This window comes from Oxyura jamaicensis, chromosome 2 (assembly GCF_011077185.1).
Source record: "Oxyura jamaicensis isolate SHBP4307 breed ruddy duck chromosome 2, BPBGC_Ojam_1.0, whole genome shotgun sequence".
NCBI classification, from domain to species: domain Eukaryota; kingdom Metazoa; phylum Chordata; class Aves; order Anseriformes; family Anatidae; genus Oxyura; species Oxyura jamaicensis.
In genome coordinates this window covers 61069840-61095709 of record NC_048894.1, presented here as the reverse complement: position 1 = coordinate 61095709, position 25870 = coordinate 61069840, and the positions used below count along the sequence as shown (strand labels likewise).

At 38.7% G+C, this 25870-nt stretch overlaps 1 protein-coding gene across 8 annotated transcripts in view; it reads left to right on the top strand.

The window, feature by feature from the left end:
• PDE1C (phosphodiesterase 1C) overlaps positions 1 to 25008 on the top strand; it is a 306050-nt gene extending 281042 nt beyond the window's left edge. For 6 of the 8 annotated variants that reach the window (XM_035316719.1, XM_035316723.1, XM_035316722.1 and 3 more), the window contains 2 exons: positions 16157 to 16222; positions 23894 to 25008. In XM_035316719.1, the coding sequence (XP_035172610.1) occupies positions 16157 to 16222; positions 23894 to 24063 (236 nt within the window). In that variant the 3' untranslated portion in view covers positions 24064 to 25008. Of the gene's footprint in view, positions 1 to 6941; positions 14129 to 16156; positions 16223 to 23893 lie in introns of those variants that run through there. The other 2 variants (XM_035316721.1, XM_035316726.1) reach the window with 2 other exon arrangements.
• The last annotated feature ends 862 nt before the right edge of the window (positions 25009 to 25870 follow it).

Genomic DNA, 25870 nt, shown 5'->3' with positions numbered 1-25870 from the left:
TTGTTTCACGACTGTATGTGTAAATCTTATGGAAAGCACCTGGTTTTCCTTTGAGACTTTTATGTGTCTCTTTTTGGGCTTGTTTTCCAGGACCATAGTTCAAGCCATGCCATTTATTTACAAAGTCCTTAGGCCTTGGTCCAGAAGGTTGATTGATTTTTACTTCTGCTTTACATAAAGTCACAGCATGTGGATTGTGTGACAAGTTGCAAACTCAGAGGTGGCATTTGGTTTAATTTCAAATTCATGTGAATATTTGGAGTATCCAGATGCATGGTGTAAAAAAATCAGTAGGTACGTAAGTGTGTTTTTGAATAGCTAACTTCACAGGGAGCATTTTCAGGTTACCTTTTATTCTTTGGATGTAGTTCCATTCAGAGAGAGCTCCTCAGGGATAACATCCACGGCACTAGAGGTATAGTGGAAATGTGTAACTTGTGCATTGTGGAAATTCATCCTTGATTTTTCACCATCAACCATTTTATTGCACCATTCAGAGAGTGGAGCTGTGATCTTGCTTCTGTTATAGTCCTTCTTATCCCATTTAGGATAATTTGCATTTGCAATGATGTATAGAAAGTTTTGCTTCAGCAAGAGGCCAGTCCTTCTTGCTCCCTCCCTCCATAAACTTATGTTCAATCCAGGAACAATCAGGCCTCTTTTTTTCCCCATGCAACACTTCATCGCAAAAGAGAAACAGGATCATTTCTTATGGGAATGATTGAAGGGAAGGAAGAATATTAAATAGCTCCTCAAAAGAGGTTAGTGATCTTTAGCTTTTACTTTGTCTGTTCCGCATGGAATAACTAGTTTCCAACTTGAGCAGACCAGCTATAGGTATCTTACTAAACAAGGACTCTGACAAGGTAATTTAAGTAGAAGCATTAAGAAGAGGGAAGAAATCAACAGAATGGAAATCCAAAGGTAAAGACTCCACTCTATAAACTGCCAGCTGAGTGCTTGGTGGGTGGGTACTTTCATGACCTCGGCTTTGTGCGCCTGGTCTCTCCCTGGTTCAGAGGCAAAAAGACATTAGTCCCTTGGGCTGACAGTATTTGAGTATGTCCTCTTCAGTTTGCAGAAGCTGGACAAAAAGGAGAGTCACTTTACAGGTTAGTTTTCTGAGACTCTAATACCCTAATAGCAATCTTTATTATTTATTACCATTAATCAGTCTATCTCTAGCTTCATTCTTTTCTCTGCTTCTGAACCGCTTCTTAGGTATTCTTAATATCACAACCTGGGACTTGTTAAAAGAATCTTTCATTTCCTATCCACCCCCCCATGTACCAAAAAAAAAAAAAAAAACTTCCCAACTTTTTTTTTTCTTGCCACGAGACAAAGAAAGTAATTACTTCTGTCTGACCCAAAGCTAAGAATTATCCTAATTTTTTGGTTTAGTCACTCAATCAAAGAAGCAATTATTTGCTCAGTGCTAATTACAAAATTCTTACTCACATCTTTGCCTGAAAACTTTGTTGGCTTCAATTGTCATTGTGTCTGTGCAGCTCATCCCTTTTGTGACTTGAAAAGCACTAAGGTTTTAGTTTGCACATGACAGAACAGTTTTTTATGAAAAACATGATCTAGCATTTAACTCAAACGTGTTCAGAGGTTTGAGTTATTTTTGATTATCAAATATAGAATAAGCTTTTGCAGTTTTTCCTGTAGGCTTCTTTGCATAGTGAGTGTTTAATTTCTTTCCTACATGCTTTATTAGGAAATTCAAACGTATTTGGTGTAACCAAACTTTTGCCAATGTATCCATTGCTCTTTTTTCTGCAGTTAAGTATCTCTATAATGTACTAGTAATCATACAACATATGTTAAAACAAAACTAATTGTTTTCTTCCATCACTGAAATGATTTCAGGTCAAGTGTAATACAAGCCATCAAGCAAACATAAAATTCAAGATCAGTGTGAACAGGAATAGAAATTGTTTGAAGTCATGAATGATTTAGGGATAATTATGTGCCAAAACTCAAAAATCAGAATACCTTCTATGCTAATGTCTTTCCCCCTCAGCAATATAAATGTTAAGCACCTGGGACGTCTGCTAAATTAGAATGATGGTATTTAAATTCAGTTACAAAACAAGTGTTTAAAAATTTCTCCCAACAGTATTTATATATTTCTTTCCCTTGGTTTAAACAGGACTCATGCACCTTCAGGTAATATTCCTTTTGGAAAAAATAATCATTACAAAATTTCTCATCCATTAAAAAGGCAGATAATGGAGATGAATTAACTTGTAATACGTATCTGTTTTTTATTTCACTGATCTTCTGAACTTTGTTTCTTAGGCCTCATTCGTCTCTGATGCAACAGAAGTGAGAGAATAGCATAACTATGCAGAATTTACTTCTTCTTCTTGCTAGTTTTCTTTAAAAATGCTTTCAAAATGGTTTTAACAGGAGAAAGAATCATCCAGTAATGAGAACTGAGCACTCAGATTTTGGACATCTTCCTTTTATTCAGAGCTCCAGAAGTAGCTGTAACAGTGCTTTTCAGACAGGGACATCTACAACTGAGCGCGTTTTAACATTCGGGGAGACAAGAAATACTCAGGATTTTGGGGATGTGCTTGTAAAATGAAGGGGTCACTCCTGCAAGATGCTGAGTGAGTCGACAAAAGAAATTAAACAGATGACAGGGTCCCATGGAAATTGTTTAGTGATCTGTGCCACCAGCTGAAAATATTTTCACTGTTTATAGTATTAAGGATAACTTCATTTTGGATTATGGGTTATCTGAGACACATTTACTCAGACTGTTATTTCCCCTCATTTTGCACTGCATCAGTAGTAATCATTTTATGACATTGGTTACCATACAACAATTTGTCATTTTTGTTGTCATTTCCCCCAGTGCCTGGACAGAGCAGAATGAGGGGAGAGAACAGGCTTTGAAGCAGTATTATTCTAAAAAACCTAGGCTTATCTGTTGTGATTTAAGTTTATTGTATTTGAAGTGTCAGAAATATAAGTAAGAAGTGGGTTTATATTCCAAATTTTAAGCAGTCTGAGTATTTTTAAACTTCTGTGAATGCTGGAAATTTGGAAAAAAAAAATGTGTCACAGGAAAGAGCTTCATAGAAATGTAATGTTTGATACAAGTTTTTACTTGTTTGGGAAATTGTATATTTTGTTTCAAAATTTGAGCACTTGATTTTTTTTTTCAGTTTTATGCAGTATTTCAAAATCTGTTGTGAGGGATTTTGTTTTGTTTTCTTTTAAATAAGTGAAGGTAGAGACTACTTTCAAATATGATATCAGCTTTCCTACGAATACTCAACGTTGATGGGTCAGACCAAAAGTCTCTTTAGCTCTCCACCACCTACTTTACAACATTTCATAGCAGAGATTTTAATGAAGCAGAGATTTTAATGAAGCAGAGATTTTAATGAAGAAATAATAAAAACAGAGCAACACCATCCTTCTATAACTTTCTGTGTTCCTCAGAGGAACATGGTAGAGAACAAATCTTTGACTTGAATAACCTCTGTTGGATTTTTGCACTTTGTTTTCAGCAACTCAGGAGGAAGGGATGGAGGAAAAGGGCAGGCGCTTGGCTGGATTGGCAGAGCAGCCACCTTCAAAAACAGTACAGAGAGAGGTCAGCTCTATACTTCCAGCTGGCCCAACCAGCACAGTGCCTGAGATGTGTGCTTGTAGAGAAGTGTGAGTCATTACAGAGCAGGTGTAGTTCCTGAGTCAGTCTAAACTCTCACCTCAGCTGAAATGCGTCTGGGGCTCTCTTCCTGTTTTCCAGCTGGGTAGCAGATTGTGCAAGTTTGCATTAGACAGGCATAATAAATGCCAACTGTTAAAATGGGTAGTTCTTGCAAGGCCTTGGACTCCAAAACATTTATTTTATCACAAAAAGAGAGGCAAATGTGTGAGATTAATCACCGATTGTGCAAAACTGACAGCCAGCTTCCTTGCTGTATGGATACAGTTGTATGCTGTGTGAAGGAAAAGACAAATATAGTATATTTGCACTTCAGTGTGTCAGACCATATAGTAACATAGTAAAAATATATATTTGTAGTCTAAAGAGCACATGTTAAAAATGCCCTAGTGTTAACTACAAGCTGATAGAAGAAATGGACTTCATATTCTTGCAGTGGGATCTGGTATCTCGTGAAGAGCTGTAAAAGTCACTGGCATTTTGTTTGTGATCAAGGGGAGGGCCAATAGTCAACCCTGACAAACAAAATAAACTCAACCGTGACACTGAAGGACAGAAACATGTATTCAGATGAGGCTATTTCAGTTAATGAATTTCAATATATGTGAAGTGATCTACAAGTCTTCCAGCGTACAGAGCACTGAATATTTATTTTTTTTTCCTCTTTCAATTACCTCTGTTAATATGTACTAAAATTTGCACTGGATCTATTGTGCTGAAATGAAAAAGAGGCTGAATCATATCCAAAGTTAAGGTAGTTTTAGGGAACCTGTATTGTATCCAAAGGGAAACTCAGCCAGCAAGCCAAAACATTTGCTCCACCAAGTAGAAAACCAATTTAAAGCAAATACAGTATTGAAATGTTCTCATTGAAGCTGATGATGTGGCTGACAGAAGCAAAAGGCAATATATGACTCAGTTATCTGCAGGGAACTTCTAAAGTCTGGAAGAAAACATCACATTTATTCCTGTTTCATTAAAAGGGATAGGAGGAGTTAAAAGTCTTGTAAGTATGGATAGCATAAGAAAGGGAGACTTTGGTGGTACTTTGAGTTCTGCTTCAGATTCCTGCTGTGATTCATCAATCATTTAAAAGATTCAGAAATAATGACCAAAGCAGTCATTTACTCCACTTACTGGACATGTTCCAAATGATTACCTTTCCTTCTGGGTCAGTATCTTCTCTTTCAAATATGTCTAATGATACATCTCACAGGATTATTATGATCCTGTTAATAACAGTAAATCAGGCTGACCTTTTTAGATGGAAGACATCGAGAAAGTGTAGCACTATTGTTATGGCTGCTGCTATTGCCCATTGAAGATTACACTGTCTGTAGTGCTGGCAGTGTGACAACTCAGTCTAAATAAATCCAACAAAATGCTAAAAGCTTAATTCTTCACAACAGTGTCTTTAGACTCACATCAGTGAGCAAGATATTGTTGTAGCAACTTACAGGTGACCATCCTGAAAGAAGACCCCCTGCTAACTACATGGTAGAAGAAAATGATACCAAGTCGAGCCACTGCTATGCATCAGAGATGATGCAATCTAGCAGCAAAATCTTAAATATTTGTTGTGTTGATTCTTTTTGCCTTTGCTTAAATAAATAAATAAATAAGCCAAAAGCATATTCTTCAAGACAAGAGAAGCTGGTTTTCTGAAAGGGACACAAAGAGATTCTGATATGATCACATTTTCTGAGGCATGCACAGCCTTGCAGGTAAATTAATCTGTCCCTGGATTGAGGCTCCTTGCCTGAGAAATTCTTTCAAATGCACTTTCAAACTCTGCTGATATAAGTATTGTTAGAGTAACAGTAGCAAAGCAGAGTCCAAGGAATACTCAGAGAAACCGGCTTGGCCAATATAGAGTAAAATATTCATGTTCCTGTTGGAAGCTTTTCCAGAGGATTCATTGAGAAGGGTTTCTTGGCCATATTTCTTCTTCAAGGCGATTTATTCATTGTGAAGATTCCTTTGTGGCATAACTATATAGAAATCAACCTATCATTATTCAGGTTAACATTAGCCAAATATAGCCTAATTTTGAGGCCAGGGGATTTCTTAGTATTTACCCAAAGAGTTAATTCTATTAGCTCCATTTAATCATTCTATATTTCTGAAGAGATCAAGGAATTTAATTATCTAAGGCAAATATAAACTCCTAAGTGGGTCCTGAATATTTTTATATCATATGTTTGCTGTGAGAGATGGTTTCATAAATAACTTGTCCCTAGATACCTGACTTGTCAGAAGTTCCTTGTACAGGAAGACAGCCCGTTACTACAGTATGGCTAGGAGTAATACTGACAAGCTCCTCCTCACAGGGATATTTTTCCTTCTGTTGTGAATGTGTAGCTCTGATAGTGTCTTTTGCTGTTATTTGCTCCTAGCTGTCATACTCAAGAACCTATTAGACTTTATTTGGGCTGAATACTCTCAACGAGAAGATGGCTTCTCTCCACCAACATGCATTTTGATATTGTGTATTGTTTCAGTATTTTCTAGTCAACACCTACCGATACTATACAAAGATTTGTGACATTACTCGCTACCCTGGGCAAATAGTTGCTGGAGATTAGCAAATTGCAACCAAATTTACACAGCATCATAATTGGATCAGAGGTACAATTTTGCAGTTACTGTATTAAGTCAGCTTTCTGTTACAGACAAGTCAAGCAGAACGTAGTATGTACATTCTTTCTTAGGTCTTAAACACCCATCCATCCTCGAGGCTCTGCTTTTCATTGCCAACTATTAGGGAGAGAGGAGCTTTTTAAAAAATAGTAAGCTTTTGTGTTTGGAGCATTTTCCTTTTATCACCCCAAACCATATGTACAATGTTGTTGCTTTTATGACCAAAAAAGTACTGAAATAGCTAGTTAGCAAGGGCAATCAGAGAGCTCTAAAGCAAAGAAACTTACTGGGACCTCTTGATCTAAGCAGGATGAATTCTGTTACACAATCCCAAGGTTGTCAAAAGTTTAATTTCTGGTGGATTATCCACAGAGCAATGGATTTCACTTTGTGTAAGACAAAATGATATTTTCACAAGTCAATAAGAGGTATCAATTTCATGTAAATCACCTTGCAGCCTTTCAACAGTTAAGCAAAATTACAGTGCTTCGAGGGAATGAGTCTGTCTAAACTGATATACTTCATTTTCTCTCCCAGATCACCTGCTCCTTGGACACAGGGAAGAAAGGCAGCATTTGACACTTTCCTTTTTCTTTTTTTTTTTTTCCAGATACAGAAGAGTAAAAATATATATATAAAAAAGAGACTGCAAATTTCTTTCATCATTTTAGCTGAGCTTCTTCATTCCTGTTCTCCTTCCGCAAAGACCAGTTTCTGAGGAAGGCAGTAAACAACTTCCAAAACACTCCTCCTCCCACTGGCTACTTCACAGCTAATGACTCGGGGTTCTAGGGTGGGGGCCTTGTTTTGGGGGGTCAGATTTATTTTTGTTTGTTTGTTTGTGTATGTGTGCATTTTTTGTTGTTTTGGGGAGATTTTTTCTTTAAAAAAAAAAAAATCTGGTGATTTCCTGATGCAAATGGTTCCATTTTCTGGACAGGTGGAGCTCATAGATGAGTCATCTTCGAAAAATCGTATTGCACTTTGCTATGTCTCAGCTTGTGAAACCAACATTAAGATGATGCGGAAGAATTTCAAAAAAAAAAAAAAAAGAAAGAAAACTTCCCTTTTACTCTTTTTCTTTTTCCCCAAGAGTTTTTTTTTCCAGTTGCTGGTAGACAAAATTTGACAGCAGTTTTACCCTTGCCTTAGAAGATTTTATGCATAAGAATGGTCAATTTGTAGAGTCAATTTACGATTTTTTAAGATTTGATGTTATTCATAGATGATACAATGATAAGCAAAGTATTTTTTCTTCTAAACAGCAGGCAGACTCACTCAACCCTTGATTTTATTGTGTTTTTGCAGTTAGTAAAATTAAATAAATAATAAATGAAAGTGATATTCCCTTAGGGCAAATTTTGTTGTCAGGCTCTGACAGTGTGTACTAATGTACAGCTTGATGTGCCTGCTTTGACTTGAGATTGCAGATAATGAGCTGTTTCCCACATTTGTTCATTGGCTGTCAGTGATCACTCTTGGTCTGGCCTGAAGATCTAAGAGAAGAAGGGCAGCAGGGAATCACACAGATCGATTCTTACTTTCATCTCAGTGTGGTATTTCTTTCATCACTGACTGAATTGACAGGACAAAGGAAGGAAAAGCATGGCTGGAGAAGTATGGACAAACAAAAACAAAATGAGAAAGTGTGTCCTAAATACACTGCTGGAGTCAGTGAATCAAACTGTCTCATCCAGTGGAGTTAGACACATGGACAGGAGCCATCATTTTAGCTCACTTTAGAGAAAAAATGTTAAAAAACCCACTCAGGCCTCGATTTGGGAGGGTATGTTTTTATGAGAAATTTCTAATATATGTAAGTACTTTTCTGGATTGGAATCTTAGTAAGGATCCAGTTAATTGTGAGTAATTTTACCTGTCCATGTGGAAATCAAGACACACGTGCATACACATACAGTTGTTTTCTGCATAACTTCTTTTCACTCAGGATATGGTCTTGCTGTGTTAGTCATGTATGTATTTTGCAAGGAATCAGACTGCTGTCATGTCTCTTTGCTATGTGGAGAACATGCAAAACATTGGCTTAGGAAGGCCGCTCTTTGGTGTTTCTTTTTCACATTCAAAAGCATAGGACTTCACCACTAGCCTATATTAGAGCTTGGGCCTCTGTTCCTGCTTAAAATGCGCATGTACAGTGACGAGCTTCACATAACACTAGCAAAAATCACAGCAGTCAGCTCAGCGTAAATCCGCATTTAAACATGAATACCTTCTCACTCAGGAGTGTTTGTATTTGGGGTTTTAATTATTGAGGCTAGAGACATTTAGAGTTCTTTTTTTGGACACCAGAGTTTGATCAAAGCCAGAGACTTAGATTAGGTTCATGCTGTGAAAAGGTTGCACTTAAATTACATGTTTTCAGAAGGCAGATGAACAAAAATAACTCTAACAGTTCTTAGATCTCACCATTGGCATCACTCTACCAGCTCATTTGAATAAAATAAATATAAAGGCACATAGTGTTTCCAGTATTGGGCTCCTGCTTCAGTGGTAGCTCTGTGTGCCTTCCAGGGTAGATTTTGTGAAAAAAGAAGGGGTGCTATTAGGTGGTACCGAGCACCCCAGTCAGCACTGAGCGTACTCCATGCTGTGTGACAGGGAGAGGGCTGTGCCACCATGCAGCACTGCCCCACCTCCTCTTTCCCCCCACCATCAACATTCATTCCCTGGTTAAGTGCGGTAGACTATGACTTCCAGCCTGGACCAGACCCTCTGAAGGCACATCACTGATGAAATATCAATAATGCAGAATAAAATACCACAGCAATGACTCAGTCCTGGTTTCATCAGACTCCTTCCTGAAGTCAGGGAGAACATACTGTGACCAAGAGTTTGGTCAGCGGTGCAGGATGATTTAGTCAATACTTTCTAAGTTACCTTTACCTAACAAACTGTGACTAGAGATGCCTTAGTCGTGCATAATAGAATAATTTTAAAAAGAAATCTAAATCTTTTTCTTCATCTGCTTCTGTTTTGTTTCTTTCTGGGACTAACTTATTTCAGATAGCAAAGCAAGACTGCTTAATTCACAGCTGGTCAGTTCTTGTTCCTTATGAACTGGCACAAATGTATGAGGTCAAGCTGGAAAATGTTTTTCCTGGATTACCAAGATTATTTGCCACTGACAGGAGCTACTAAGGGAAGTGGCAGATGTACTGCCTCTCAGGGACTACAGATCAGAACTGGATGCCACTCTAGAAGAAATGCCGTAGTCAGAGAGAGAAGTTACTGATCTCAGCACACAGGTGTGCAGTAAAATGTTTTGCAATATACAGTCAGTCACAGCTAGCTCTAACATTTTCCTGCTCTTTTAAATTCATCTGGATTTGGTACAGTGGATTATTAGCATTTTTTAGATTTTTTCTTAAATTGTCACTTTAAAAAATCCCTATGAAATCTCTTCTATTAGCTTGGAAATACACAAAGTGAAAGTGAAATCTAGGAACTGAGATCCTACAAAGACACTAGGCCAGATGAAAGTATCTCATGGAATCCCATCCCAGATTACACCTACTTTACCATACCCAGACCCCCCCCCGCCTCCCTGGAACACTCTGCATCATTGTGCCAGTGCATTGTGAGCCAAGGAATGGTATGTTTAGACACCTCCCAGTTAAACTAGAGATCAGCCACTGTGCAATTGTGTAAGAAATAATAAAAGTGAAAAGAAAAAAATACAGAACTGCTTTCTCTTACTTTATTCCATGAAAGAAAAAAAAAAAGAAGGAAAAAAAAGAGAGAGGAAAACAATTAGGTCTTTATCTGCTAATGGCATGGCCTATGTTTACAAAGAGTGAGAAAGGATTTCTGTTGTTGCATCCTTACCTAATTTTTGCCTGGATGTATAGAAGTTATGTTTTTTGATGCCTTCCTTTTAGATGCCTCAGTTAGACTATACAATGAATAAGGCAGAAATATTGCAAATATAGGACCCATACTGCTTGTCCCAGGCTGAAAACCTGAATTATTTGAGAGGTCCTACTGGTAGGCACCAAGCATCCTGGTGTCAAAGTGCATCTAATGAGCTGGGAAGCTGTGTGATAAAGATGGCATGCTTCCACCACTACGTGGGGGTGGTTGGTGCTCTTGGAAAATTCTTCCCTGCTGGAAGGGCATCAGGAATCTTTTACATCTGCAAAACTGTTGTGTAATATGAGAGGGTGAATCCAGACACTTCTCCCCATTAAGACATGCAGGATGTCACTGCAGGTATCCTTGTCAGTGTTTCCTTCTTTAACTCGAACTGGTGTTTGGGGAATTAGCAGGTATTTGATTCATGGTGATGTAGTAGTGCTTGAACTCTTGGACACGCTATAATTAAATAAACAACAAAAAAAGTGTTATTCCATTAAAAAATATATATCTATTATACTGTTCATTATTTAAGTAGCTCAAAGGGTAGCAGTTCTCTGTGCTGCATTCAATCAGTGATTTGAACTGTTGGTTTGCATGACAAAACATGCAAGAACTGTTCACCTATGTGAAAGAAGGGATTTGTTTATCTATGTTTTAATGAAAAAGCCTATGATGCACTCTCTCAAAATACTTATGTTAACTAGCTTCCTTACAAACTATGGTCAGATTTTTGTGTTTCCTTATAAAAAGATGGTGGGTATCACCATTTTTTTTCTATTTTAGAGAAACAAGATAGATGCCAGATGCCAACATTTTTTTTTTTTTCTGGTGTCAAAATAAGTGGCAGATGAAAAAAAAAAATATATATATATATTTCTATTTTAGATTTAAGTGTGTTTCAGTGTAGTCAATCTAAGCAGCCTGATGCTTATCTAAACGTGCAGTCTTCTGTACAGCTTTGGCTGGTATATATACACACTACATATCAGTGCAATAGGAGGTTTAGCAGCAGCATGAGTCTGGAATTTGAGAGCCTGGTTCCCCATGGGTGAATGAAAAAGGCAAATTCCATTTGTCTCAAAGTTGCTTTTTTCAAACAAAATTTTTGTGATCGGAGAGAACCTTTCCAAAATGTGGTTGGTTATGCCAGAGAAAAATGGTATGTGGTGGCATTTTTACAAACTACCACTTGAATATGCATATGTTTGCTTATGTACATACAAAGTCTTACAAGCTAAGTCTAGAAGAAAAAAATATTTCAGACAGCGTTGGTTGTAGTGCTGTATAAAGCTGCTTTATTATCAGAAGTTTCATAAGCTTGCCTAGCTGAAGGCAACAAGAAGCACTTTCATTGTTAGTCCTTGCAAATTCTGCAATGGGTCTGTTTTTTAACTCAAAAGCACAATAATCCATTCAAATTGGAAATGATGGAATCTGACAAGGACAACACTTTTGTAGGCTCAACTAGAATTAACCAGCCCATCTCTATGAATTCAGGAGATGGTCTTAAACATTTCTTATTGGATCCTTTCTCCTCCCAGTTGATTCTACAATATTGAAGCTCATCCTGATGATCTATACCATATGTTAGCCATTTATGCTCAGCAAATGACAGCATACTCAAGTGCTTCTCTCTTACTCTCTTTTAATCCATCATCTCATGCAATAATTAAAAACAACAGAACCATTGCTTTTGCATGTGCTGGACCAGTGCTGATCTATCTCAGAAGTGATGTCTGAGCATCAGCACTCAAAAACAGGAATGCCCTCACTGAGGATGAGAACAAGCCCTGATGACACAGACTCTGTGCAAATTGCTCTATGGATCTGGCCAGGTAGAAGGGAGGGAAAAATGCTTTCACATTTTAAGGTGCAAGTTCTGCTCCCTCTGAAGTGGGTGCAGAGCTCTATCCCACTTGTGCCACCTGTGGCATGAGCAGGTCTACCCCCATCTCAGTTTAGTGGCAGATGTGTGTCTTAACGTGGTGGTCTCCCTACTTCCATGGGGACAGAGGTTTTGCAATCCCAGCCAACCCTGTTTTGGATTACTGATCACAGATCTGATTACTGTGCTCAAAGAGCATAGCAGGTGACTGCTGCTGATGCCACCATTTTCTGTTAAAAAGAAACATGGGCCAGGCATTTCCATTTGCTGAGCCAGCCCTCTCTTTGTTTCAGTATACCTTTTTCACCATGAACAAGCATGGAGGGTTCTCACCTGTGCCCAAGCAGGACCATGACACACGTTATCAGCCAGCTATGTCTGGCTTCAAGGCACCAGCTCTCTCTGCTCTGGTGACTTGACCACAGAGTAGAAGGAAACAGAGCCACTTCAGACCAGCTGGCTCACGACTTGAAGTAATCACGGCTTCGCAGTCCAGAGCTCAGTTTTAGCAGAGTTACCCTAATACCTTAGCACATGACAGCACTCCCAAGCCTCACAGCATACTCTTGGCATTTTGTATTATTTTTATTTCTTCCAAGTTCATATGTGTTGACTGCTGTGTGCTTGTCATACCCCAGGTTTAGAAGCTATCCAGTGGTAGGAGGAATATATGTATCCCATTGTCTCTTCTGGTGGTTTTAGGAGTGCATCTATCAAACAAAACTACTTATGGCCATTGGGGTTTTCTAGTGATAAAACCTAGCAGTAGAATGACAGTGAGCATTATCCTTTTCTTCTTGCTTGGATGATATTTTTATACAGTTTTATATGCAATTTTTTTAAATATTTGCTATTTTTATTGTAGGGTTCTGGTTGGGGTTTTACCAGCCCTTCTGGTTGTCTACAGGCCCAGATTCTCACAGGAATATTTTCCTTCCCTTTTCTCCTCCCCTTCTTCTCTGATAAGCAAAAGCCATTGCATTTGCAACATCAGCTTAGAGCAAAATAACACCGAGGGCCTGATCACTCTTTTAGTTGCACTGAAATCAAAGGAAGCTGCATGCAGAGTACTGCTGGCTCCACTGCAGCATCTGGGGCCAAAGACTAAACAACCAAGACCTGTACAACTCGTTAAAAGCAGGGCGGTTCTGTGTAAAGCCATTCCACCAAGGTAGTGCCGTCTTCCTTTGCTGTGGTAGGAGTTGCTTCCACCACAATGTTTAAAAAAGATGATATATCTCTCTTCGCTATTGTGATGCTACTTCTTGCAGCCACGTGAATGAGTAGGCACTTCCATCAAAGGCATCCTCAGTGCACTGACTGCCTTCAGCAGGGTGGAAGGGTGACCATTGTGGCTTATCTGTGTCAGTAGATTTCACTGCTCTGTGGTTAGCAATTCATTGATAGGTCCTAAATAAAGCTAAGAATAATCAAACCTATTGGTAGGAGGGATAAGGCGAAATTAACCAAATTCAAGGATCTTGGTCTTGTAAAATAACCTTTTCTCAACTGCAGGGAATTCTATGTATGAAGCTGAACATAAACTTTAGAGTGTGTTTGTATTAGCAGAAGTGATAATGGAGATACCTTTCTTCAACATAACTACAATAAACAATAGACAATTGTTCTCTAACATTTTTCAAAGAAGAAAGAGACAGGTTGTTATGCTATTTTGCACCAGGGTATGGAAAACAAATTACCTTCCATGCCTGAAGTAAAACTCAATGCTAGTTTGCTTCTCGGACTGGGAGGGTTGGGTAATGAAAAAACCTATTTGGTTTGATAAGATTCACAAGGGAAAAAAAGTGCAAAACTGAAATGAATCATGCCATGTAATGCAAGTATTCTCAAATGTTCTGAGAATAATTTTAAACAATATGTATTTATTGTTAGTTCCTTATTTGAAAGAGGAGGCTTGTGGTCTCTTAAATGTATAAAGCATTTTTCAGCATTCCAATTTTTCTGTAACTGAGTCCATGTATGTTCATCCTGTTACCAAATAAAAACAATGAGGTCTCCACTCCATTTAAATTAAAGTTGCAGAAGGGTTCATTTTATTCTGGTGCTTTCTACATCTGGTCCAGGCGTGGCACTTGCCATTTGCTTTCCAGCATCCAGCTCCCCATAGAGTAATAGTAATAATTACCTTTTTTTCTAAGAATAGTGGGAACATTGCTTGGATGTCATCCATTGTTCACCACAACCCTCTGTGAGGAGGAGTTAATGACATTATCTCATTTCTAAACACATTCCCAAACCTGTATGTGTTTGAAGATTACATGTGTCATCCTCACAGCTCCCCCTTTCTCCAGGTGGCAATGTCCTCTGGCTGTCATGAACCTTGATTTTAGTCTTCCTTCCTGCACTGCCAGTGTCTGCATATCAATATACAACATGTTCCTGAAATCAGAGGTGCTGTGGTTGCGTGTACTCATTCCCACCAGCTTTTCACTGGTTTCAAAACTAAATGTTACCATATATTCTGAGACCAAATAACATCTCAGACGCTCATCCTCAAAAAAAGGTTATGTTCTCATTTCAGCTTTCTTGCTTTCCCAAAATCCAGCTTTTAAAGATGGGAGATTTTTCTTTCAAATTCAAAGTGCATTTATAAACTGGCAGCAAACACTCTTGCCATCTTTGGTTGTATTTGTGTTTTATCATTTAAATGGAGGGAAAAAACACTTTATTCAATTATTCATATAACTGCATCATGAAATCACTCTGCTTATGTTCGAAAACAAAGATATTCCAAGTCTCTAGGTCTCTCATGAAAAGACTGAAATCACAACATAAAAGCATCTCCATCAACAACACACCACATTCATGCCCACTGTGATTTTTTTCTTTTTCTGTGCCACTTGGAACACGTGTATCTATCCCAGAGGGCTTGTGTCCCATGTTCTGGTATTGTTTACAAACTTCCTTTCACAGTATTTCAGCTATGTCTATGCATACTGTCTTTTACAAAGTGTCTTATGCCACAGGTAGACTTGGCTTATGACCCAGGCAGACTTGGGAAGCACCTGTGAACTAGTAATGAATAGATTTTTTCCATATCACTGCTGTTTTTCTATTTAATCTTTTCTATAAAGAATAAATAATCATGATAAACAGTGACAGAAACTAAGCCATTCTCTCCAAGAAAGTTGTGATGTTCACAGACATTCAGTACAAGCCTGAAAGGCTTCATGCATTCCCTTTTACCTGAAATTCCAGCTTTAATTCATTCCTTTCCTCTCTGAAAGGTTCACTGGTATTGATTTCCTGAAGAATGCGCCCACCACTGTACCTGCTTATATTATGCCTTACTGGCTTGGTTTGATTCTTAATTTACCCCTAGTTCTTCGATTAGAGATGAATACAATTTCTGATATTGAAGGTATTGATGTAGTCAACTGTGGTCTTCAAATAAAAAATACAGCCTGTCACATAAGCATGAGGCAAGAAAAGATGGTTTGGAAAAGGCATCTAAAGTGACTCAACTCCACTTGCAAATACAGTGTCGGAGTCCTTTCTCTGGAGTGTATAGCCAGAGACAGAAGTTTCTGGAGTCACTACCAACCAGTGGTTCCCAAAGTGATGCCAGCTTACCTACTGATGTGATACAGAAGCAAGGTAAGTGCTGTGTAACTGTCTTCAGAATCACCTTGGGCAATAAAATTGACCATTGCCAGTTCTATGAGGACATGGAGATAGCTGAAGAGAAAGCTGTCTGAGAGGTGGTGATGGTTCATGCCTCCAAAGCTTTGGAAACCCACTATTGCTTAAGAATGTGAAACTTCCAGTATCAATAACTCAGGTATCTCCACCCAAACTCAGTAATTGATAAAAAGAAGAAAAGTATGTTTGATAATGACTCCTCTGGATTGAAAGCTCCCCAAAAGTGAGGCTATTTGCCCTGTCTCACAAGTAAGTTAGCCTGGCTTAAAATCTCTGAAAAGAAGTGGCAGAAAGAAGACAACAAACACCTCATGGCAGTGGCAGCACTACAAAAAGCATTTGTGTGGCTAGTTGGACTACTGTTCGTCTATCTCTGCTGAAACTACTCTTTCTCTTTAAAGGTGCAACACAACTTTCAGCTGGTTCAACAGGCTCAGGTTCCTCAGCAAACCGTCTTACATTGCCAGGTCAGTCAGCAATAATAATCATTTGCATTGGACAAAGGCACTCTAGTACATGATATGTGGGAGAAGGAATACTTTCATGTATCACATTAAAAAGTTAAGCCCATTCACTGGGGTGGAACAAATGAACTATTATTTTTAAGCTTCACCACCTTTCATTTTTTTAAACAAATATCTTTTATTTTGCAGCTCGCAAAACTGTCCACAAGCTGTCTTAATTCAATCAGGAAATTAATTTGGGCCTTTTTCACATGGACATGGATGCTGAAGAGAAAAATGAGGCTGTTTTGTGGAGCCAAGTGTAGCTTTTTGTGTGTGTGCTCTTCCTGTCCCCCAGGTCTTGCTGTTTCTGTTTGGTTGGTTGGTTGGTTGGTTGGTTTTGGGTGGTCCTTTGAGGACCCAGGAGTTGGACTCAATGATACTTGTGGGTCCCTTCCAACTTGGATATTCTGTGATTCTATGGTTCTGTCTCTATTTCACCATGATAGACATTTTCTTATTCTCTTTATCTTTGTCCCATACAACTGCCAGAAGAAAAGGAGGAGAATAAGGAGCAGTTATAGAAGATAGTGGTTTAGTTTGAACAAATTGTCAAGATATTATCTTGTCTTGGGCATATAGAAAGGCATTCATGTATGTGTTATTCGCAGTCATTGAAAGAAAAGGTATATGTATAGGAAAACAACAAGAAATCACCAAGAAAGAAATAAAAATTTCAAGTGAAGTACTGCAAAAAGTTTTGCTGCAGATATTTTCATCAGCGGCTGCTGTGCCAGTAGATGAGGTGTGGTGTGGCTCTAAAAATAGAGGCCCACATGCCATAGCATGTTTCCATGCAGTGTCAGTTCTCCAACCTGTTCGTGGCATGATGTTCTTTTGCGACTGCCACCTTGGCAGATTGTTTCCATCAGCACAGCTGCAGCCACCACGTGGATACCAGTAAAGAGAAGAGCGGGCGGGAATGTGAGAGAATTCAAAATACTGTTTTTCCTTAGTAAAACACTGTGCTCTGTGGAACATTCCCCTCTGTGAAAACAAAAAAAGAAGACAATCATTGAAAGTAAAATTCAAACCACTGGGCAGCATGCTCACATGAAGACTCCTACGTAACTAACCTGAGACAGTTTTAGATAGAAAGTACAGTCAGTAAGCACCATAAATGCGTCCTCTTAACCTCTGTAGTATCCCATCATTGGCAGTGACCATCAGCATTAGCTGCATATATAGCATGTTTCTCATAGGGTCCCAACACCGGGTAAATTCTTGTATTTATATTCACAGGGGAGGCTACTACTTTGAATGTTTTCACCCAGAATTTTCTTGCAGGTGGCATTTAGAGGTCTTGTTCTTTAGATACGTATATATATTTTTGAATAAAAAATACCTTTTGTTTTTTTTGAAAGGAAAAATTGTGGAATAAAACATTCTTGTCACACTCCAGCCATAACTTGCAGGCAATGTAAACAGATCTAATTTCAAAACAAGTTCCCTTTTTATACATTTTGGCATATTTGCACTGGTCCCATGTTCAATTTTAATGAGCAGTGTTTGCACATTATTTTTCATCCATTTTTGCCAATGTCATTACCACTTTTAATCAATCAACTCATTAATGAGTACCTGCAAACAACAAATCTTGCATTCCATTTTATGTGTAACACTTGTTCTCACCCTGTAGACCACCATGGTAGCAAATATAATACAGAAGAGAGGGTTTTGCCATAAGCTACCAAGTACAGTCCCTTGTTTATTACTGACTTGCTAGGTGACCTTGCTTAAATAGTTCTTGTGTGCCCCAGTTAACTCATCTGTTATTTAAGAATAATGTTTACTCCCCTTTAAAACTATCAGATCTAGGGATTTGTTAACTGGTCAGAGTAGAAAACCAGCAGTAGGGAGAATCCTGTAAGAGAGGGGAGCAATTAACCCAGCAACATCTCTTTTTGCTAAAGGACACTGTGGATTTGTTGCCAGTTCTGCCCTACTTCCAGTAGCAATGCTCACTGTGACAACCTCACATTGAATTATGTAAAGGTGTCTTCTGGCTGGCACTTGCAGAAATGACGAGCTGTGTTTTGACTCTCTCTTTGTTAAAGATTTCCCACCTCATTGTATGTTTTGGCATTGATCAAGGACACAGTGGGTTTTTTCCATTTGGCTGTTGAACGCTGATTCCTTCCTACGTGTGCCCTGTTACTGTGGCTTACACCGCAAAGTGTTTACTCTAGTACAGTATGCAAATCAGCCCTTCCTATACTGCTATTTAAAATACAGGTTGGAAATAGATGATAGTGCCATATTTCCTATTTATGTAGCCCAGTGATGCATTTTGTTTACAGCCATTATAGTACTGGTTTGTTTATGCCCTATATGATCATATTTCAGGCGGGTTGCTTTTGCTGGAGGCAGCCACTAATCAATGTGTAGTTAAGAAACAGTCTGCTGTAAATACACACACACAATTTTCAATTTGAGAAAATGTTACTGTTCTTTCTGTGAATCTCATGCAGTGAGTTGAGAAAGAATGTGAGCTTTATTTTGCTGGGTTTAGTCACTTCTGAAGAAGGGAAGCTGACAAGAGCAAGAAACATATGCACGTGAGCCCATTACCTCTTTGCCAGCAGGTCAGTCACTCGTGCTGATCACTAACCTTTTACTCTGTGCCGTGCAAATTTGAAGCGAGCAGGAGGAAGAAACCTCCAAGAGGTCACAAAGCTGTGGAAGGTTTATGAGGCTAAGCAGCTGTGTATAGGAGGGAGCCCTGGCAGTGCTCCCACAGGGCTTGACCATTTGTGAAACCAGAGAAAGGCCTGACTGCCATCTGTTCCTGTCTAACCAGAAGTCTGAGACCTGCAGGCTGTACTTCTACTCTTTTGCAGTGTACCCTGACTAGAGAATAGGTATTTGAAGGTCAACTTTTTCTCCCTTTCTTTTACATGTTTCACACCCTCTCTAGAACTGCCAATTTTTACATATATGTATGCTTTATATATCTATATACATACATATATAGATATAGATATATGTATCTTTGATAACAGGACAAGTGGGAAAGCTGTGAAGTAGGAATTCTTTATTTAATTAAAATCTTTGATGCATTCATTTGGCTACAGAGCTGCAGAAAACTGATGCATTACAGAAACTTCAGAGCATGAATATGTGAGTTAAAGACCCTGTTAAAGGCTGGTTTTATTCACTGGAACCTTTTAAAGAGAAGAAAAGTCTGACATTGTCATTGAGGCATTTTATTTCAGCATGGAGGAGAAAAAGGAGTTCCAGTTTTAAAAGTAACAGTTTTAGTGGTCACTTTTTTTTTTTTTTTTTTTTTTTTTTTTTCCCCTGCAGTTATAGGGACCTGGGAAGTGTTACTGTCTGGTAGGTATAGAAGCCTGGGAAAATAATTGTATTTGTTCTGCTTCTTGTGCAATTTCTTTTAATAGATGAGAGTAAAAGAAGAAAACTGGTAGGGTTCCTTCCCCACAGGTTTCTCTTCTGAGTACAGAAAAAACTAATATTGCAGGTGATAGCCACCAACACAGTTTTCTACAAGCTATGTCACATTTTCATATTCCTGAAAGTTGGATCTCGTGCAATATTATGGAGCAGGAACTTGCAGTGTTCAGGTTGTCACATAAGGCTAGGTGGCAATGTAGGAGATGGCTGGACTTGGAGGAAAGCATAATATGCATTCAGTCAGTAGATTATAAAGCATACCTGGACAGAAGAATCTCATCCTTAGCTACTAAACCCTCAGATATTGCCATGGTGACTCCCCAAGAGCTGGCTGTCTTCAGACTCTTTTCTTGAGGTATCTCATTGGAGAAAACAGTGAATTTTTTATGAGCATACAGATTTTGTTAACACTCCTAGGAGACTGATTCTCCCCAGGTTCAGAACATTTCTTGAGTGTTTGTGTGTCTTTAATGAAATACGGTCGTGGTTCTCTTGCTTCTTTGTCCTGGAGACTCTCCTTTACTTACAGCAGAAAACCTCCTTTGTTGGGAAAGAAGCCAAAAGCAAGAAAGAATAAGCCCTCCTGAGCATACTCTTTTGATATAGCAGCAGAACACTGCATTAGGAACATCAGTATCGCTAGCTTTCCTGAGTCATCTCCCAGTAAAAATGCCTGATGAAATAATTCCCTTACTTCACTCGTGAATTATTTAACTAAATAAGTAAATCACCTTTACTGATCATAACAGCCTTTCATATGTCCTGTAGCCCTTCTGCTAGGATTTTCTTTATCCTGCCTGCATAATATTTGAAGGCAAAAGTTGCCATAATTCTTGCAGGAGGATGAGAGGTGAGGTTGAAATGGCAGAATGTCTGTCTTCAGGATGTCCCTGGAGGCCACTAACTGCAGATGGTTTGGCAAGGGAACATGTTACTGCCTTGCCCATGTTATGCCACAGGCTATTAGTGCTTGCCTGTCTGGAGAAGAGTAAAAAGTCCACTGTCTGGACCAAGTTGTGTTCCAGACGATTTCCACCCCAGTGCCTCTGCAAAGCCACAGTGTCCCCTCATGAGATGAGTACAGCTGGGAGAGACAGCAGTGCCTCATTCCTCATACTCATCCAGACTCACTGATGTTGCTTTGCCGAGCCTCCTCCAGCGCCTGTGCTGTCAAGTGAATCATGCATGTGTCGCTGTTGGACCTCCTTCGTTGCAAAGGTGGTGAGCCATGGTTGAGTGCTCCTGCAGAGGTGGCAGCAGGGATCTGCCACCAGCCTGGGGAAAGATGTGAAAGCTGAGTAGCCTGTATGGGTTTTCTCCCTCCTGGTTTCCTGCTTTCTTTCCCCCCAGCTTTTCTTCTCCCTCTGGTACTATATATCAGCACAGAGCACTCAAACCCCTTTTGGAGCGGTGGCTGTTCAGCTGACTGTGTTCTGATTTTTTATCAGAATTGAATTGTTCCCCAGCAGGTGTTCTGAGTAAAAATTGTTCTATTCACTCAGTGACTGTAATGATGACATTAAAGAAAATTACATTTCAATGGCTTTTTTTTTTTTTTTGAAGGGATGTGCATTTTGAATGAATAGAAATGTTTGTATCTGATTTAAAATGCTTCAAAAGGAAAAAAGGATATCAGTGTTTTGCCTAGTCTTGTTCTGTTTTCTAATCAGAATGGAGCTACTATGTAGTAACAAGAGTGTTTGTTGCTGTAACAACTTTTGAGAGTTAGAAATACTCAAGGTGATGATACCTTATTTTGTCAGTTAAGTCAATAATAATTTCCTTCTCACTGCAACAAGGCCAAAACTATTGCAGATCAGTACAATCTGAAACAGAAATTGAATTTCTAGGAGACTGAGTGGAACCAAGGAAATTCCAGCTAAAATTTGACTATAGTATACGATAATTCCTGCAGACTATGGTGCATGATTTAAATTCAAGCTGAGATATGAAACGCCCATCACACTCAATCAACAGAGGGCAGACTCCTCGGTCGCTGTTTTCTTATGTTCATCTTCTCCATAAAACTGAAACTCTTGTCATTGTCTACATTGTTAATTCAAGGGCTCCCTCTCAAAGCGGGTTTTGATGCCAGTTGACCTCACCCAGGGAGTGCGTTGCATATTTTAGGGTCAATTTGAAATGCAGAACTTGGGACAGTATTTGGTACCCCTGTGTTTTTTTTTGATTTGTGGATGAATGGCTTAGACTGTGGCAAATTTGTTTACCTGCCCTTCAGTATATGTGCCACCACTTCCAAATGAGTCTCTCACACATTAGCTATGGCTGCTTATGAGAGCATCCATCACTGTTTGTACAAAAGAATAGCTTCTGGTGTAGTGCCTCAAGCTATTAATCTATCTAGAGCTGCATGGATTGTAGTAGGTTGCTTTTGTGTTACACACAGGTAAAAAAAAGGATGGAGAAATGAACATTTTTGTCCCTTCACATAAATATTTGTACAAGGTACATTTTTCTCTGAAACCTGTTAGTTGGTCTGCTGTGAATGTGTTTGCAAGTATCTTCAAATTCTGCCTCACTTTGACTCTGAATTTGCAGTTAAACTTAAGGTGAATCATACCCAACATATAATGTTTTAACAAAAACTTAGAAGCAGATAGCAAGCATTATGCTCCCTTTTGCTTAGCAGACCTCCTTGAAAATATAGTCATCATTTAGAAGTATGTGTGTCCCTCAGGAAGGGCATAGGGTGGTACAAGGATGGCAGTCCCTCATTGTAGTGTTGCAAGCAGAACAAGGTAAGTATTTCTCTTTTTTATTCCCATTTTACAAATGGAGGAACTAGGATAAATGTTACAGTCCAGGTCAGATGAGAAGTCAGTGAGAAATGTGGGAACAGACCTCTGGAATCTTAAGAGAATCTTCTCCTCAGCACCTCAAGTCAATAAAGCCCAAAGAAATTAAATATTATGGATTCCCTTTATCAGCTTTTGTACAAGGATGATAAATGGCACTGTCAGTGTCCTGGTTAAACCACTTGTACTTATTAGCCAAGTCATCTCTTCTGGCAACAGCTCCAGTGAAATTCCAGTTAACAATAAACATTCTCCCATGCTGAGCAATGGAAAATCCAATAACAGTTTGGCTGAATCCATGCTGAGAACAGAAAATGGAATGAATCTGGAAAATGAATGTGCCTCAAAGAACAGTAACTCACCTAATGGATATTTTGAAGCTTTTAATGAATGTCAGTCTAGTTTATTTGAGAATAGAAAAGAATAAGACTATGCAGAAATCTGGATGTGTTTTTCAACAGTTTAACAAGATGAGACTGTGACTGTGTGCTAGCATTTGATGTTAGCTAGCTCACACAGGGGAATCTTTTTCTCTTCTTAGGACACATGCTGAGAGCAATGACTTTTCTTTAAAGTGCTTATCATACTAATTATCGTGTTGTTACTTCATTATTTTGCAACTAATAACTAAGCATAAGACAAACACATTTTGATTGTAGTCCTATTTCATTTGTTTTTATTTTGCCTATGTAAAGATGTTAGAAAGCAAGACATAGATTCAAATAAACACAGTCAAAAAGCTGAGAATAGTCAGATTGATACAGGTCCATGCATGACGTTCACAGTGCCCTGTAGTTTACTGCAAAATCATACAAAACCCTTCAGTTCCACCTGTTCCTGAATTCTGGGAAACATGATCGCAGTCCAGATTTATTGTCTTAAAATGATTTTGTTTGATAGTTTGAAAACAATGAGGTGTTTAACTGTCCGCTTGTGGATAGGTAAATATAGAAGTTGCTTCTTCATTCAGACTTTTTGGTACTTGATCTTCTGTCTAAACTGTTGTTTCTTAACCTCGAGAACATTCATTGGAATCCACCTGGGCTGCTATGGGTTTCTGGGATGTCTGAGTAAGGGCATGATTTCAAGATCAGGTATTCTGAAGTGTTTAATTGCCCAGTTTTCTATTTTTCATCCTAGAGTTTTACATCCATATTTATAATACATATTTTCACATTTTAGTATATTTAATTCCTGAACTTTCTTCTAACCATTTTTCTAGCCCCTGTATCTATCTAACCCAAAAGAGTCCTGGTTCACTGGCTGAGAAATCCTCCTTTATACAGACAGGGTATACTGAGGGGATGGATGCAGCTTCGAAGGAATTAATTTCTAGGCCACCAGTGTGAGAATGCTAAGCATGGTAAATATTTAACCATTGTTGTTCTTGCTTTGTCACTGCCAGCCATCAAACCACAGCTGCGTCACCTCAAGAGGCCCACTCACAGCTCGGGAGCCTTTTTCCCAGCCTTCCACAAGAAGTCAGAGGAACATTCGGTGAGGTATAAGCTCCTTGACCAAAGGGGAAGGATGAAAAAAATCCAAAATATTTCCCAGAACTGGAATAGGAAATAGCAGAAGAGATGAAGAGGCATCTTCTGGAATTACATGCCTCGCAGGCTGGTAAAGGACATTGTGTAATCATTGCACAGGCCATACTGCATTGTACAGCAGCTGTAATTCTAGATAAAAGCACGTGTGTGTTTTAAAAAATATAATGAACATTTTTTTTAAATGTTCTCAATGGCCTTCTTGTTATTGTAGCATACATTCACTTAGTACTAAAATATTAATCTGTTACCCTAAAATGTAATTGTATACCACTGTCTCCTGTCAAATTAAGGAAGCCAATGCCTTTGTAGATTCTTGGGTTCCTTATGGTGTTCTCAATGTGACCTTCTGCCTACCACAGGTAAGACTATAACTCCTATTTCAGAAAGCATGGGAAAGATTTTCCTTGCCAAACTGTACTGAGACTAAATGTCCTCCTCTCGTAGAGTGATAGGTGTTCAGGAGAATGGAAGAAGGAGGCTGAAATACAAAGAGTCCTCTTGTTTCACTCATTAGGGAAAATAAGACATAGCAGAACATTAACATTGTGCCTTGTGTGAACTCTGCTAAATGTTTAATAACATTGTGTTCTGTGGCATTAATATATCTGAGTTTGATCCCATGTGCTCTTTCGGTATGCAGTGACACATGGACCTGAGTTTCACAGAAGAAAATGCACTCTGTGAAGAATTGCTTGGTGTCCCTAGATTTTACAGTGTAAGAAACAGTGGCAGATAACTCCCCTTCCTCTCTCACCAGGCCCCTGGTGATTTATATGCCACCCCAGCTCTCCCTTTCCAGCTGATGAAGTCTATCCTGTCTGTACTCTCCTCACAAGGAAACCTACATTACTTTTTATCTTCCTTACTGCTCTTCTCTATATATTTTTTAAATCTCTGTTTGAAAGGAGGGGCCCAGAACTGGCACATGATACTCAAGGTGCAGGTATACAAGAAATAGAATGTCCTTTAAAAAAAAAAAAAAAAAAAGTTTTGTTTTTCTTCTTGATCCTCCATGAGCACTGAATTGCATATTCTGTAGAATTATCTATACTAATTCTTAATTAAAATGTAACCCACGAGGACATAAGCAGTTAGGGTTGCCACTCCCTTTAGCATTCTTCTGCATTTACCAGCTCTAGTGCTTTTGCCAATTACATGGAAGTAAGTTTACTCTTCTTTTTCTTTTTCTTCTTCCTCTTCTTATTTTTTTTATTTCTTTTTTACCTTACATCCTTCATTTCTGTGTCCTGCTTGTTTTTTTCTTCTACCAACACCTTTTCCAAACCACAATCTTCAGGATAAATAACCATGTTGAATAGCAGAGAGGATAATCCTCCCTTACTATGAAGGCTGACCATTTAATCCCATTTTTTCCCCCCATAGTTAACACATTATTTATCCATGTAATTTCATGTGTTAAGCCATGAAAGATCAGTAGCTTTGACAGCCTTTTTAGAAGGACCATGTCAAAATATCTACTGGACACCCACAAATTATTATTGCTTCCTCTAAGGAACTCTCAAAGATTTGTGAGGTGGGACTTCTATAAAAGCTACACTGATTTCTCTATGTTCTATTTGTATCTGCTAATCCTAATCCTATTCTTAATATTTTCTAAAACTTTACTCACTGTAAAATCATGTTCTGTTATACACCGCAGGTTTGTAACCACGTCCAACATCAAAAATGCACCAGTGTATGTAACACTGCTTTGTGAGAGTTATGGTAAAATCACAGCTAACAGTTGCATGAAAATTGCTGGGATGTTTGCTTCATGTTACAGGTGCCCCTCACTATGTTAGAGAAGATCACTGCAATTCCAGCTGCTC